General features: G+C 40.8%; 2 protein-coding genes across 7 annotated transcripts in view; one reads left to right on the forward strand and one right to left on the reverse strand.

Moving 5' to 3' along the window:
* Positions 1-5,520, forward strand: part of SLC4A5 (solute carrier family 4 member 5) — a 126,529-nt gene extending 121,009 nt beyond the window's left edge. For 4 of the 5 annotated variants that reach the window (XM_059942568.1, XM_059942567.1, XM_059942569.1 and 1 more), the window contains 2 exons: positions 1,509-1,576; positions 3,525-5,520. In XM_059942568.1, coding sequence (XP_059798551.1) covers positions 1,509-1,576; positions 3,525-3,690 — 234 coding nt within the window. In that variant the 3' untranslated portion in view covers positions 3,691-5,520. Of the gene's footprint in view, positions 1-335; positions 421-1,508; positions 1,577-3,524 lie in introns of all 5 variants that reach the window. The other variant, XM_059942570.1, reaches the window with a different exon arrangement.
* A 1,075-nt stretch (positions 5,521-6,595) lies between these two features.
* MTHFD2 (methylenetetrahydrofolate dehydrogenase (NADP+ dependent) 2, methenyltetrahydrofolate cyclohydrolase) overlaps positions 6,596-14,879 on the reverse strand; it is a 38,209-nt gene continuing 29,925 nt past the window's right edge. For both annotated transcript variants that reach the window (XM_059942409.1, XM_059942410.1), the window contains 7 exons: positions 13,332-13,516; positions 11,751-11,873; positions 10,975-11,127; positions 10,451-10,558; positions 9,521-9,613; positions 9,012-9,137; positions 6,596-7,824 (listed from right to left, as the gene is read on the reverse strand). In XM_059942409.1, coding sequence (XP_059798392.1) covers positions 7,661-7,824; positions 9,012-9,137; positions 9,521-9,613; positions 10,451-10,558; positions 10,975-11,127; positions 11,751-11,873; positions 13,332-13,516 — 952 coding nt within the window. In that variant the 3' untranslated portion in view covers positions 6,596-7,660. The remainder of the gene's footprint in view (positions 7,825-9,011; positions 9,138-9,520; positions 9,614-10,450; positions 10,559-10,974; positions 11,128-11,750; positions 11,874-13,331; positions 13,517-14,879) is intronic.

The raw sequence follows: 14,879 nt of genomic DNA on the forward strand, positions 1-14,879 counted from the left end.
TCTCTGGTTTATATGATATATTCAATGGAAAAACGGGATTCAATTTACATAAATTCATTTTATACACGTCTTCAGCTACTGTGTGAGGTTCACTCCCAAGTGACTGGTTACCAAGACAGTTGAAACTGTTCTGATGAGTAACATTCCTGCAAGAGTTCTGTCCTTTCTAGTGTCCTCAGTGGGCCCCAGGGTAATTGCAGCACCCACTGTCTAGTCTGGATATGAAGAGGATGGTGGTTTGCACACTGTGGACGCATGTATTTTCCATCTTGGCAAGAAAGCCAACACTGTTGTATTGGTGGTATTTATCAGCTTTTCCCACTGTTTCTCTCCAGCCCCAGTTCCCTCCTCCCTCAGTTATAAAGATTCCCATGGAAAGTGTCCAATCAGATCCCCAAAACGGTATCCACTGCGTTGCCAGTAAGTAAAACACATGGTGTCTCTCCCTTCCTACTTACTACTAATCTTCCACCTCTTCCTCAAGGAACTTTCATCGCTAACTCAGATCTATTGGTCTTAGATACTAAAGGACTCCTGTGCTAGGCAGAGTTCAAAAAGAACTGGGCTACAAGAACTGGAACTCCAACCATATGGAAGCCCCAAATCAAACCATGTAGACTTCAGTGATCAATCTGTCTTCATTAGTTTAGGCAAACCCCCTCTTTCCTTCCTTACCCCTAGCGCCCTCAGATGCCTGCGGCACCGCCTTGCCCCCTCTTGCATTGTTTCAGACTGCGTTGATCCAAACACGACCTGCTGAGCCTCTCATGTTTGCCAGTGGTTGTTGAAGTGATTGAGAGCTCAAAGCCAAGCTGAGTTGTCCCCTTTAGGAGAACAAGTAGCATCACACTGGGATTATAAATTAGTCAAGGTCCTAGTGGTTGGGCTGTGATTCTGTATGAATCACAAGCACCTTCCACATGTTGAAAGGGAACTTGCCTGGGAAGGATCAGATGCGGCTTATGAAGATCTTGGGGGATTTTATTGCTGCCTTTACCCGCTTCCAGCCTCAGCTTCCTATTAGTGGATAGTCTTGTCATCAACACAACACAGTCTATCCTGGGAGTAGTCTGAAAGATGCCAACATGGGTCCTGACCCTGGTGCTCCTAAGGGCTTGCCGCTTTCCCCAGAGGCCCATACTGGGGATCCTGCCAGGCCCCACAAGGGCCCTTCAAGGAAGGGCTTCCCATTACATTCTCTTCCAGAAGTACTTCTTCCTTTTGAATTTCTCATGCCCTTCCCCCTTCTCACTTGTATACCTCCATCACCTTTCTTCATTCTTCCCTGGCCCTCGCCATGCCTCCCACTCATCTCTGGGTGAAGGAATAACTGAACCAGAAGCCACCTATCTCTGTGAGGCCCCTGTATTCCTCTTGTGTAGTACTGGCCACGGGGTTAGAGAATAGAAAGGAGAAGAAATGGGTGAGGGAAGCACTGGAGAAAGAGGGTATTCTCCAGAATAGTTCTCAAACCTGCTCCACATCTGACACTTTAATTTTCCTGCCAGGACAAAGATCTTCCAGTTGGAGTTACTCACTCTGATTCTTCCTTCAGTGATTCAGAACTCGACCGAAGGTAACAGCCATGAGATAAGACTCTCTGAGTGTTAGATAAGAGCCTAAGCAATGGCTTTGAAAGCGGAGGGACTAGGATTTCCCGGGCTACCCAGTGTCTCAGTAAAAGGCATTTGCTGGTCCACCACAGGACACAAAGGCACAGACCTGATTACTGAGTGTCAAGTAACAAATCTGTCCTCTTATTGACATAATATGATTACAACACACAAAGGTACTGAACTTTAGAAAAGGAAATTATTACAAAATGTTAAGTAGAATGAAAATTGAAAGTAAATATTGAAAAAAGAAAACAGAAATTAGACGTGATTTAAGTATATATTATTAAAAGCCAGGATAAACGAACTCTAAGGATCAAAACACCAAGCACTCTAATACTCTGTGGAGTAAAATAACAGCATGGTTAATATGCAAAGGTCAGAAAGGGTATCGAGGAAAGCTAACTAAATATCAATGATCAAGTGGAGATAAAAACAGTCAAGAAAGGATTCAAGGCCCAGGTTCCAGGAACTCCCATGCCAACCATGTGATTCCTTGCTGTTCTTAATGAGAAGCCACCCTCAAAAAAGGTGGGACTACTTGATGACTGAAAACAAGGGGGGATCAAAAACAGAAAAGAGGAATTCAGAGGCAAGAAAGTCTGCCTCAGTCATTACTAGGGAAGATGGTAGGGGCAGTCCCACTCCTAGTGTGCCCTAAGCTGGACAAGAGTCACTGTGCTACATCTGACAGTAAAAGCACGGGCTACCCCAAGACTAGAGCTAGCTGGCTCCAGATGGAGATGGGACTCACCTGAGAGATTTTAGGAAACATGTATAGGATCTTCTGAGTTATATGTCAAAGCTGTTATCACATTGCCATGATGAGAAGAGATTTATCACCAGTATAAGCCTCCCTAAGCAGCAGGCCCAAGACTACTGTGTCGCATGTCCAAATGACATCTCTGCCTGCCTTCTCATCCCACCTCCCCAGTCAGGGCTCCTATGCCCTTAATGCCACAGATCTTTATAAATAAATGTGTTAAGAGAAACGCACTGTCTATCTTATTTTCATTTTAAGGTAGCCTACACAAAATTAAATCTCTAATTGCTCTAATTTCAGTTAATGGAGAGAGAATTTGGACCAGGATAGGACATTTCCGAAAACCTGTTAAAGTACACAAAGCAGGGGACAAGGTCAGAAATGCAGAAAATTTCATAACTAGTGATGGCATCTCCCAACTATGCTGGTGTTTTACTGAATCTATGAAAGTACATAGAAGTAAAGACAACTAAATAGCAGGATTCCATTTCAGTGAGGAAAAAACTCAGCAACATGATCTAGTTTAACAAAGATTAAGCATCCATGATCTACCAGGCACGATGCTTAACCTCTGGGAATATAGAAAGAGAGGCATGTTTACCACATGCCAAGAACAGAGCACTCATAAGAGAAAGGACAGGCATCTAAGGGAGGAATCTGCCTTACCCAGAGAATCTGGGAACAATAAATAGGAGTCTTCCAGATGTACAGAGTAAAAGAAAAAAGAGAGAAAAGAAGGCACTGCAGGTATTGAGAAAAGGCCTGAAATACCACACAGACACAGGGCAAAGAACCCAGGATGGACGGGGCAACAGCAAGCAGGCAGAAGTTTGAGCAGAGAAGGCTCTTGTCTCGCCAGGCTAAGGAGCTTGAATTCTCTCCTTTGAACAGTGGGAAACCACAGTCAGGTTCATGATCCAAAAAGTTCACTTTGGCAGCAATGTGAAAAATAGGTTGAAAAAGGGTGAGACCAGTAATTGTGACAGCTGAAGGCCAAGCAGATAGGATACTGCTAGTTCCTGTGATGTGTTAAGAGTTCAAAAGCAAAAAGACAGAACTATTTGCACTAGAACCCTGTTCTGGGGGATAGCATTAAAATACACCAAATCCTAGATAAATCATTCTTCCCTCTTCTTTTTCTCACTCAGCATCACCCTGCACTTCAAAATCTCCTGTCCAGCTTCACCTGCCTTCAGCTACTCACAGAGCCCAGTCTTCATGGTGCCACAGGTGAAGATAGAGATGGAGCCAGACTGTGACTTCACAGACATGGAAAGATACAGAAGAGAAGCTGACAGCGAGACCACCCTCTAGGAGGACAGACGGGGCACAGAGTGAGGGCCTGGTTTAGTCTTCACTGTGAGGGTCTGCGCCAAAACCCTTCACTTTTCCAAACCTGTTTCCTATTTACCAAACAGAGGGAGTCATTCTGCTTGACAGAAAACTGGAGAGCTGCTGATGAAAAGTACTACTTACGTGCAAAGCCCTCTACTTCCCTCTGTAGTTATGAAAATAACTAAAGCTAAATGTTACACCTTATTTTAAAATGCAGTCCAGCATAGAAATTATAACATTTCTTTTGAAATGAAAAAATGCTTTCTCTCAAAACTGTAGCTAAGATAAAGGGGCACTAGTTAATTTTTATTTAAAACAAATATCAGTTAAGATTTTTTTTTTTAAAGCTGAGATTTTAAATTATCTAGATGGTCTTAAAACAACTTAAAATACTCATACTTTAAGAGACCAAGGTTGGAAAATTTGTTTTGCAATTTTGCATATTAAGAAATGCTAAAAAGGACCTCTTATCTCTCCATCCAATTCAGTTTTCTAAGGGTCATATGACAAGTTTGAACTATCTGCATTATGAGCCTTGTTCCAGCACAGAAGTGTGACTGGGGCTTTTCCAGATTGAAAGCTATTTCTAAAAGTCTGGTAATGAAAGAACCAACATGTTTGAGTGGATATTTTAAAAACAAAATAGTTCCTGTTAAAATGAAATCTCAAATCACATGGCAAATCAACAAAATGATCCTTTAAATTAGTATCACTGGTTTTTCAAGCCCAGAATCACATTTCATTATGCATTTGGGTAGGTCTTTCCTGCAAGTTTTCAATGGCCTGATTCCCAAAGTCAAACTTGCATTCACATGAATATTGCATATTAGGCAGGGCTAATGTGAAATTTTGGAAGGTTAAAACTCTGTAACACTAGTCAGACTAGTACTTTAAAGGAATAATTAGAAACAAATTGGGTAGATTTAAAACCGTTAATAGTGAAGCAAACTCTTTTCCTCATGAAACTTAAGATCAGTCTTCTTATCTTCAAGTCACATTTAACAAACACCAACCGTGTTTATTTACCACCTACTGTGTGCCTGAGAGCCACAATGCATCTGACATTTACCTTCTCCAAAAAAACTGTGGATTTGAATCTTGAGTAAATCACTTTGGTTACGGTTACCACATTTACTCAAGATGACAAATGCAGGTGCTTTTTCTTTATCCCTTTCTATTTTTTAAAGACAAATGACACTAGATCATTAACCACCTTGAGTACAGGGACAGTTAATTGCCTCTGTAATCCCCAGAGCCAGTACAGTGCCTGGTCCATAGAAAGCTCTCAGTGTTTATTAAATTAAATCTCAGAACTCCCTTCCAAGTATACTGCCATGAGGTAAAGCTCTAAACCTCCACCACTTCTACTGAGGGCAGCAGAATTACTTAGCTGCTCACTAATCCAGAACCATTGCCTGAGTTTAAGTATAAATTCTTTGTCTTCATCTGCACCAATTCTGGGAGAGCTAACAATCTACCCTTAACATTTCAGTTTTAAAAACTGGCTGATTTCCAATAGCACTTTGTCCAAATTGAATTGTAGAAATGTTGTGGATTCAGGAGTAAATGTGCTTGATTAATCAAACAAGCTGGAAAACTAGAATGTTAATTTTTTGTTGTTGTAAACTGATCACCGTAATTTTCACATTGCCTGTCATTTGCATTTTGTACACACACACACACACACACACACACACACACGAACATTTTAATTTCCATAGCTTTTAATAGGTTGACATATTGGTACTTCTCCATGCAGTAACAATAACTTGTAACTACAGTTCAATAAAACTTAATCCTGTCTGTTCATCTTGCTCCATGTTTAATAATTTGGGTGAGTCAGCAGGCATGGCTTATGTACAGGAACTACACCTCACTTGCAAAAATATCTCTAGCAACTATCACCCCTCTTCATCTCCAGAAAACTATCAAAAGCATAAAGGCGACGGGCTTCCCTGGTGGCGCAGTAGTTGAGAGTCCGCCTGCCAATGCAGGGGACACGGGTTCGATCCCTGGTCCGGGAAGATCCCACATGCTGCGGAGCAACTAAGCCTGTGCGCCACAACTGCTGAGCCTGTGCTCTAGAGCCCGTGAGCCACAACTGCTGAGCCCGCATGCCACAACTACTGAAGCCCGTGCACCTAGAGCCCGTGCTCCACAATAAGAGAAGCCACCGCAATGAGAAGCCCACGCACTGCAATGAAGAGTAGCCCCCACTCACCGCAACTAGAGAAAGCGCGCGCAGCAACGAAGACCCAACACAGCCAAAAACAAATAAATAAAATAAATAAATGTATAAAAAAAAGCATAAAGGCGGCAGATGAACAAGGAGGGGAGAAGGTCAGCTCTGCATTGTTCTCCTTCCTCTCTCTGCCTCAAGCTGCCTGGAACAGGAGTTGCTTCTGCCTGCATGAAAGCCAAATATCCAGCCCTTGAGCAGAATACACCGGACCTATCCTCGCTGCAAATGTGCCACAGCAAATACCTTTCAATCTGTGCAATCAAACTAATGCTTTAAACACACACACACAGACACACGAAAAAAATTTATATATATGTGGGGGGGGGGGGCTTGGCAAAGCACATCAAGAAGTCCTGTGTAAACTGAACATATGGTTTAGAAAATAATCAGAACAAGACTAACCACTTAAATGAATCTTACAGATTAAACTCCTGGCTTGGCACGACCTTTTGGGATGTAAGATTAAAAGGACTAGGCTGGTTTCTCCACAGCTCTTTAAACCAATTTGCTTAAGGCATCGGATTGGGTATTACCAAATATAGGAATATTTAGGTTGATTACATCCAATGAGAAAAATTAGGTCACAACAAGGTAGTAGCAGAAAGATACAGTATTTCAGAAACTCATTCTATACCAGTCAGAAGTGTTTTATTTAAAAAAACAAAATGAAACAAAGAAGTCCTTTAATCAGAAAGTCTGATTAAATTCAGTATTAACTCAAGTTCTCAAAAATCAATCAAGGAAAGCCAACAGATGCATCAGAGAAAAGCCGGCAGCTGTTGACAGTTCTTTGGTGGAAAAGTAAGTTGCACACTTATACAAGCTGCCCTAATGATCATCAAGCCCAAGTTATGTTTTCCAAATACAGGTTTCAAGACACACTAAAGAAACCATACAGACACCCCCAACAGTATAAAAATTTGACAGTGAAGTTTAAGGATGTAGGAAAGTCAAATATGACAACACACATGAATAATTTATAAAATAAGCCTTTCAATCCTAGAAAACTAAAATGGGGAAACCTCAGGAATGGTAACCAACATAAAACGAGGCCTAATAGCAAATGAAACAACCCCAAACATTTTCCCAATGACTAAGCTACAAAATGACAGCTTAGGAGACTATTGACATGTAGTTTTTCTTCTGGTTATCAATCAATACATATATTAAATTAGGGTAATTTTTTTTCTACTCAACTACCGTCATTTCTTTCTTTTTACCTTTTCCCTAATTTTCTCTTGCAACATTTTTCCTTTGGTTTGACCAGTTGAACTCAAAAGGTTTGGAACCTAAAGTGAGCATCAACTCATTATTGGAATAGCACTTGGGAAATGCAGTCATAGAAAAGACAAATTTGTGCAGCGTTGGTGGTATAGTGGTAAGCATAGCTGCCCTCCTAAAAAAGACAAATTTTAACTGAAGTGGTTGACAAAGTTAGGCAGCCATTCTCAATGTGACAGTGTCCCCCTGTTAATCAGTAGATAATGGCTTCTCTTGTCTGGATCCCATGACCCAGCAGGATAGTGGCGTGCTCCCTGGTGGGTAACTGCAGGGCTATGTGTGCAAACACCCACCCATTTAAGCTTACAAATAAATAGAAAGCATTGTTTTAAACCATTTAAGTAGAATAAATATTGCATTTCTATTGGCCTGGTTTTCCTCCTGAACTAGCTTAGAGTGCTGTTCATGACACAGAAGACACAATAGTTAATTACTTGCTACTCCAAGCTCCTTAGACTTCAGTACTTCCCGCTCTTCAAGCCTCAGCACTTTTTTTGCAGCAATAATGGTATTCTTCATTAGCATTGCCACTGTCATGGGACCAACACCCCCAGGGACTGGAGTGATGTAACCGGCTTTCTTCCTGACTCCTACATAGAAATAAGACAGGCAGACTGCTTTAATTATGGCAAAGGAACTGTATGTACTTTATCATGGAAGAAGCATTCAAAGAAAAAGCAATAAAATACATAAGCATCTTCATAAGCCTCAGACTCATTTAAAAAAAATCACAGCTACATTACTCAAGAGTAAAGGCTTTTGAACATACTAATATAAAATAACACACATATAGGGACTTCCTTGGCGGCCCAGTGGTTAGGACTCTGCTCTTCCACTGCAGGGGGCGCGGGTTCAATCCCTGGTGGGGGAACTAAGATCCCGCATGCTGTGCGGAGCGGCCAAAAATAAATAAATCAATAACACGCATATAATAAGCAGAGTTGTTCAGTGAATATTTATATATCTAAACAACCTATAATTTACCAGCCATACTTTTCCTCCATATTAAATCAACTTAAAAAGAAACATCTCAGTAGGTTAACTGTATGGGAAGTGTAACTATAATAATAATAAGCATTACTTCAATTAATACCTGCCTACAATATTTTCTTAATTTCATCCTATTTATTTAACTATACTGTTTGCCCAAAGTACCAAGCAAAGTAATTTTCTGGAAAATAAAAAGTAAGATTTTTTAAATTCCAATCTAAAGGGAAAAATACTTAGAAACCTAGGCTTGGGTCTGACTGCTTTAGAAGAAACAGAAAGCTAGAAATAGGATTATTGGCATAAAATTCAGATAAAATCAGAACTGAAAGGAGAAATCTACTAGCAAATTCCAAAATTTTAGTACTTTGGCTCTGTCCCATACTTTTAACATGCCAGGTCTGTGATATCTCCTCTCAGTATGAAAATGAGAAATCTTAACACTTTTTAGGAGACTCAATAGTTTAGGAAAATCACTTCATTAAATTTTCAGACTTGTTAAAAGTCTTGAAGTTGTTTTAATTATAAAATAGCCCTAAGCAGAAAAAAACAAAACAATTCTCTGAAAACTCTATATCTGTTCTCCATAATCTGATGATACAAACACCTAAAATAATTCTAGAATGACTATAATTGTTAAAAAGATTTTTCTTAATTAATTCTCATGGAAAGCATTTTAAATGGTATTACAAAGGTAACATAAGTTTAAAAGTTAAAATAGTCTGCCCTAAATGTCCAATAACAATAGTATTTATTGACTTTTATATTTTTAAAAAATCATACCATTTACCTTCAAAATCCACATCTCCAACCAACTTGGGTTTAGCAGTTATGGGATCTTGAATTCTATTTATTCCCACATCAATGACAGCTGCTCCTTCCTTAATCATATCTGCTGTGATCAGATTTGGAATGCCTAGAAATAGAGATAGGAATGATCGGTTTAGTACCGAAAAGAAGATTCTTAGATAAGATTCTTATCTACTTTCAATTTCAAGAGACTGGAAGAATGAATTAGCTTGTTCTACAAAAACCTATAAAAACTATTAACCAAGGAAACATTTCAATTTCATATAGTAAACAGGCTGTAGAAAAAACATTCATCCATCAAATCTATAATGGAATGCCAGAAATCAGTATTCCAACCACAACTCTCTCCTCATCTTTGTAAGCAGCTCACATTATCAATCCTAGGAGAATAATGAATGGAACAGCAGTGCAGCAGGCAAATTCGAAGATGAGCGTCCCATCTTCACCCTCTGAGGTGACGTGCTCCCGCCCCTTCCCTAGTGCTCTTACCTGCAGCGGAGACCACAATATCTGCAAGAGCTGTATGTTTCTTCAGCTGCTCCTTGGGAGTATATCGATGAGATATTGTGACAGTGGCATCACCTATGAGTTAAAAAATATTTCCGAATCAAAGCTGGGATTGGATGAGATCTCAACTAGGCAAACCATGCAAGAAATTCAACATCTCTGAAAAAATAATTGACAGTTCCTGTGCCATACTTTCTGGGCAGCCAATTGTCATTTTTTAAAAAAAACAAATACTCAATTTCTTGTAACTTTTACCTGTTGGTCCTAGCTCTACCCTTTGGAGTCATACATCTTTAGATTTATTCCTTATCCTATTTAACAGCCTTTCTAAACAAAATATCACTAGAATTACTCAAGGATTTTTCTTAAAAGTGTGCTGAAAGATACCTGGAAATATTTAGTTTTGACATTATTTCTGATGTAATCATGTATAGTCATATTATGATAATCACATTAACTCTGATTTGAAGCTTTTTCTCAAATTAATAGAACTTGACACAATGATGACACATTACAGTAATATCAATTCAATTGTTTGCATTGGTCTAAGACTTTTTTCTACCAAATGGCACAGAACAGGACACTAACTTTGAATAAGTTCTACTTCTTAGCTCCAACTATCAAAGCCATAACTGGAAATTCTAATTGTCTACAACCATACTTATACTCAAAACTCAAATTTCTGAGGCATATCTATCTCTGAACTAGTTCCATACTAGTGAATATAAATGAACTTTCAAGTGACACTGAGTACAGCTTCTCCTACAAAGATTACTCCCCAAGTACCTATTAACAAAATTACAACAAAAACAAAGTTTAACAAAGTTAACACTTCCAAACATCCACAGGGCAGTCTCTCAAGCGTCTCTCATAAGGGAGAAGAGGACTCATCCCTGGGAGCAAAACCCTTACCTCCGGGGCGTTCGTGTGCCCCGTCCGTGTGCAGCAGTACTGCAATGGGCATTCCAACGTTTTTTGACCTTCCAGCCACAAGCACATTCTTCCCCAGGGTTGGAATACCTATGAAAAATAAATATATTTGCATTTAAGATAGTGCCTGATTATCTTAGAAAGAGCACCTAAGGAAAAGGAAGGCTGATGGCCTAGGATGTGACTCTAATTGTGATAATGAAGGAATTCACTAAGCTTATTGCCTCATCAGTCAACTGGACTATCACTCGCTACACAGAGTGAAAGCTAAAAGGAAACATTTTATAAGCTGCAAAATGTTATGAGTGTGCACAATCACCACTATTAAAGCTTAAGTTTCCCTCAGAGGTTTCTGGATTAAACAGCAAAAACAGTTGTAGGCAACTGCTAAAGGAGTTAGGCTCTGGGGAGCAGGAATAGAGGCTGTGGGGTGGGAGTTTCCACTCTGCATGAATTTTTACCATTTGTAAGTACTGCCTTGATAACACTGAGCCGGATATACCTACCAGTTCGCTTAATTATTTCCCACACACCCCATGGAGTAGCTGGTAACATGGAATTCTGGTCCAAACACATTCGCCCTACGTTAATTACATGAAAGCCATCAACATCTTTGTCTGGAGAAACAGCATTGCAGATCTTTCTCTCATCAATGTGCTCTGAAAAAGAAATCAGAGCAGTGGTCTTAAGTCACTGTTACGTAGTTAGCACTGCTTGACTCCAGCTTACCTGGTTTGCCACAAAAACCTATTCCGCTTTTGCAGCTCGCCCCCATGACTTATTTCTTCATCTGCATATAAGGAACACACATCGAGCAAAGCCTAATGCCAAGATCAAAGCCAGTGTCCTGTTGTACAACTGCTTCCTTCCACTGTCCTTTGCTTTAAGATCTCAATACCAAACCAAGGAGTAATTGGTATTCTGAGTAGGTCTGTCCCATATCTAATAACATACTCACTCTCTTGAGTTTACCTCCCCTTTATGTCAAATCCACACAAGGGGCCAGTTGTATAAAGTAACAAGTCTCTCCATTCCTCAGAAATCATTTAAAATATTTATTTATTTGGCTGCACCGCGTCTTAGTTGCAGTATGCGGGATCTTCCTTGCAGCATGCGCGATCTTTAGTTGCGGCATGTGGGATCTTTGTTGCGGCATGCGGGATCTAGTTCCCTGACCAGGGATCGAACCCAGGTCCCCTGCATTGGGAGCACGGAGCCTTACTCCCTGGACCACCAGGGAAATCCCCAGAAATCATTTTAAATGGTGGTGTCCAAATCTCACCTGGAAGAGGCAGCTGAACAAGGAGGCCATCTACATTATCATCATTATTTAGTTTATTGATTAAATTCAACAGTTCTTCCTCTGAAATTGAAGCTGGTTTCACAATTGTCTCACTGTTGATTCCTATAAGAAAATTTCAAGGTAAAAAAAAAAAAAAAAGAGGCATTTATTGAGACAATGCTACCTGCCATGCTACCAGCGAGGCTTTTTATCATCATCCCCACCCTGGTAGCTGGAAAGCTTGAATCGGCTCACAAGTAACCTTAAGTAACTTCCCAAATACAAACACTAAAGAATACTAGCTTGACACTTTCTTTTCTTTTCTTTTCTTTTTTAACATCTTTATTGGAGTATAATTGCTTTACAATGGTGTGTTAGTTTCTGCTTTATAACAAAATGAATCAGCTATACATATACATATACATATATCCCCATATCTCTTCCCTCTTGCGTCTCCCTCCCTCCCACCCTCCCTATCCCACCCCTCTAGGTGGTCACAAAGCACTGACTGATCTCCCTGTGTTATGCGGCTGCTTCCCACTAGCTATCGGTTTTATGTTTGGTAGTGTATATATGTCCATGCCACTCTCTCACTTTGTCCCAGCTTACCCTTCCCCCTAGCTTGATACTTTCCATATATTATACTACATAATCCTCATCAACCTCATTTTATAGACAAGGCTCAGTGAAATTGAAACACAAGCTGGCTGGTGACAAAGACAACTTTTCCAGTTCCAAAGTCCATGTTCTTTCCACTGTATCACACTACCTCCCATCCCAATGTCTTAGAAAGCCATGGCTTACTATTTTCTAGAGGTTCTAAAGGTTTTTCAATGAAAAGGGCAGGAGGCTTCAATCCTCAGTGATCAAGAATAGAGTATACCAAGGGCTCACAGTCCAGTAACACTGGCCAGGCACGCCAGAGGTTTCACAGCCCTTCAGAAGGGCAGGCACACGGTGCTCAGACCACTGACCCACAGAGAAGCGGGCAACGGCACAGCTGAGCCTACCCACCTCTGGTCTGCGGCCACACAGAGTCTGCAGTACAGCGAGACCTGGAACACAAGCCTCCCTTCACTCAGACCTGTGCCTTCTGCATTCAAACCTCCAACCACTTCTACACTGCTGATTTAATTGGCTTTGGAACCAACTGGTGGAGGAACCAAAGGCTATTTCAAAGAAGTCAGAGTCATTTCCTTCAAATCCATGACTGTGTTGTAGGCCACATCACTGAGGTCTCCTCGACCAAATGCTCAAACACCTCATTCAGACTCATTATTGCTCAAGGAAAGCAGATGTAAACTGTGTTCAAGGTCACCTATCAAATGTTAGACTAGAACAGAATTCAGACTACATTCCCGAAGACACCAAGAATACCAACCATATTCCTCCTGTCCTAGTCTATAACCCTCCCCAGTAGACAGCCTGATTTCTTTATGACAAATATTTGGATACAGTTCAATCACATTAGCCTCCTCTGCCTGGGTTTTCTAATCAGAAAAAGGAATCATAAATTGCAATAGAGTTTGCCTCAGATAAGTCTCAGTTTAACAGCAGTCGGGGTCTGAGAGTGACACATACCCACATCGGCAGCTGCTCTGGTTTTGTTGAGGACATAGGAGTGACTTGCAGGATTCTCGCCAACCAGAACGACGCTCAGGTGCGGCCGTTTGTTGCCTGACGCCACCCACTCTTCCACCTCCTGCCGCACTTCCTGCTTGATCTGCTCAGCAAGTTTCCTTCCCGAAATGACAACAGCTTCATTTCTGCAGAAGGCAACAGAATCACAAAAACAAATAGCTTGAATCTTTGTAAAGAGTAAAGATCAGGCTACAAAAGTGTTATTAAATACCCAAAACTTCAGGAGGTGGGGGAGGGGGAATTGGAAGAAGGTGGTCAAAAGGCGTGGTGGGCCCTCCTATCTGCAGGTTCTGCATTTGAGAATTCGTCAACCATGGGTCGAAAACATTGGGGAAAAAAAATTCCAAAAAGTTCCAAAAAGCAAAACTTGAATTTGCCCTGCACCTGGCAACTATTTACATTGTATTTACAACTATTTACACAGCATTTACATGGTATTAGGTATAAATAACCTAGAGATGATTTAAAGTATACAGGAGGATAGGTTATATACAAATACTATGCCATTTTATATACGGGACTTGACCATCTGGGAATTTTGGTATCCTGGGGGTTCCTGGAACTAAACCCCTTCAGATACTGAGGGATGACTGTACAAACTTCTAGTTATAAGATAAATAAGTACTAGGGACGTAATGTACATCCTACATTCTCAGTTAGTGAATTGGCTTTTAATTTATACATGCTTTTAAATCATTTCCCAGTTAGTGAATTGGCTTTTAATTTATACATGCTTTTAAATATATAAATTATGCTATGCAGTTAAACCAATAAGCAATATACTAGACAAACCTCAAATACCTACCACTCCCTACAGCCCCTCCTGGAAAAGACTTTCCTGATGAAGAATAGGGATTGGAAGGGGGACTAAGGCAATTCCATCTCATAGGTGGCAGTGTGCTCTACCCCGAGACCCCAGTGCCCCATCCACAGCTGACACACCAGGAGTAAGTATCTGATGTCAAGAACAACAACTTCTAGGCTGGCCAGCGGTCCAGCTGGTGCAAAGGTTTATTCACCAGGAGCAGTGGTAGTGAACTAGACCAGTAAGAGCTCCTCTCTGAACTACATTCACACACTAGAACCACATGGATGAGAAACTGCTTGTTGGGGGTGAGACAATGAGAAAACTCAGATCTAGCAGAAACTTCAGTTCCCAGAAACATATTCAAATCTCTGAAAGCCCATCTCTCCCCAGTAAGAATTGGTAAGAACAATAAGAACAGCTCTTCCTGGGTTCCAACGTGGAGGATTCCTGGTTTTCTTATTTCCACATATATGCTTAAAGTTCCCATTACTTAAAGTAGGACAAGCATCTATTCCTTAAGAAAAAACACCCCGGGGACTTCCCTGGTGGTGCAGTGGTTGAGAATCCACCTGCCAATGCAGGGGACACGGGTCCTAGCCCTGGTCCGGGAAGATCCCACATGCCGCGGAGCAACTAAGCCCGTGCGCCACAACTACTTGAGCCTGCACTCTAGAGCCCGC

Source organism: Balaenoptera ricei, chromosome 13 (genome assembly GCF_028023285.1).
Source record: "Balaenoptera ricei isolate mBalRic1 chromosome 13, mBalRic1.hap2, whole genome shotgun sequence".
Classification (NCBI taxonomy): domain Eukaryota; kingdom Metazoa; phylum Chordata; class Mammalia; order Artiodactyla; family Balaenopteridae; genus Balaenoptera; species Balaenoptera ricei.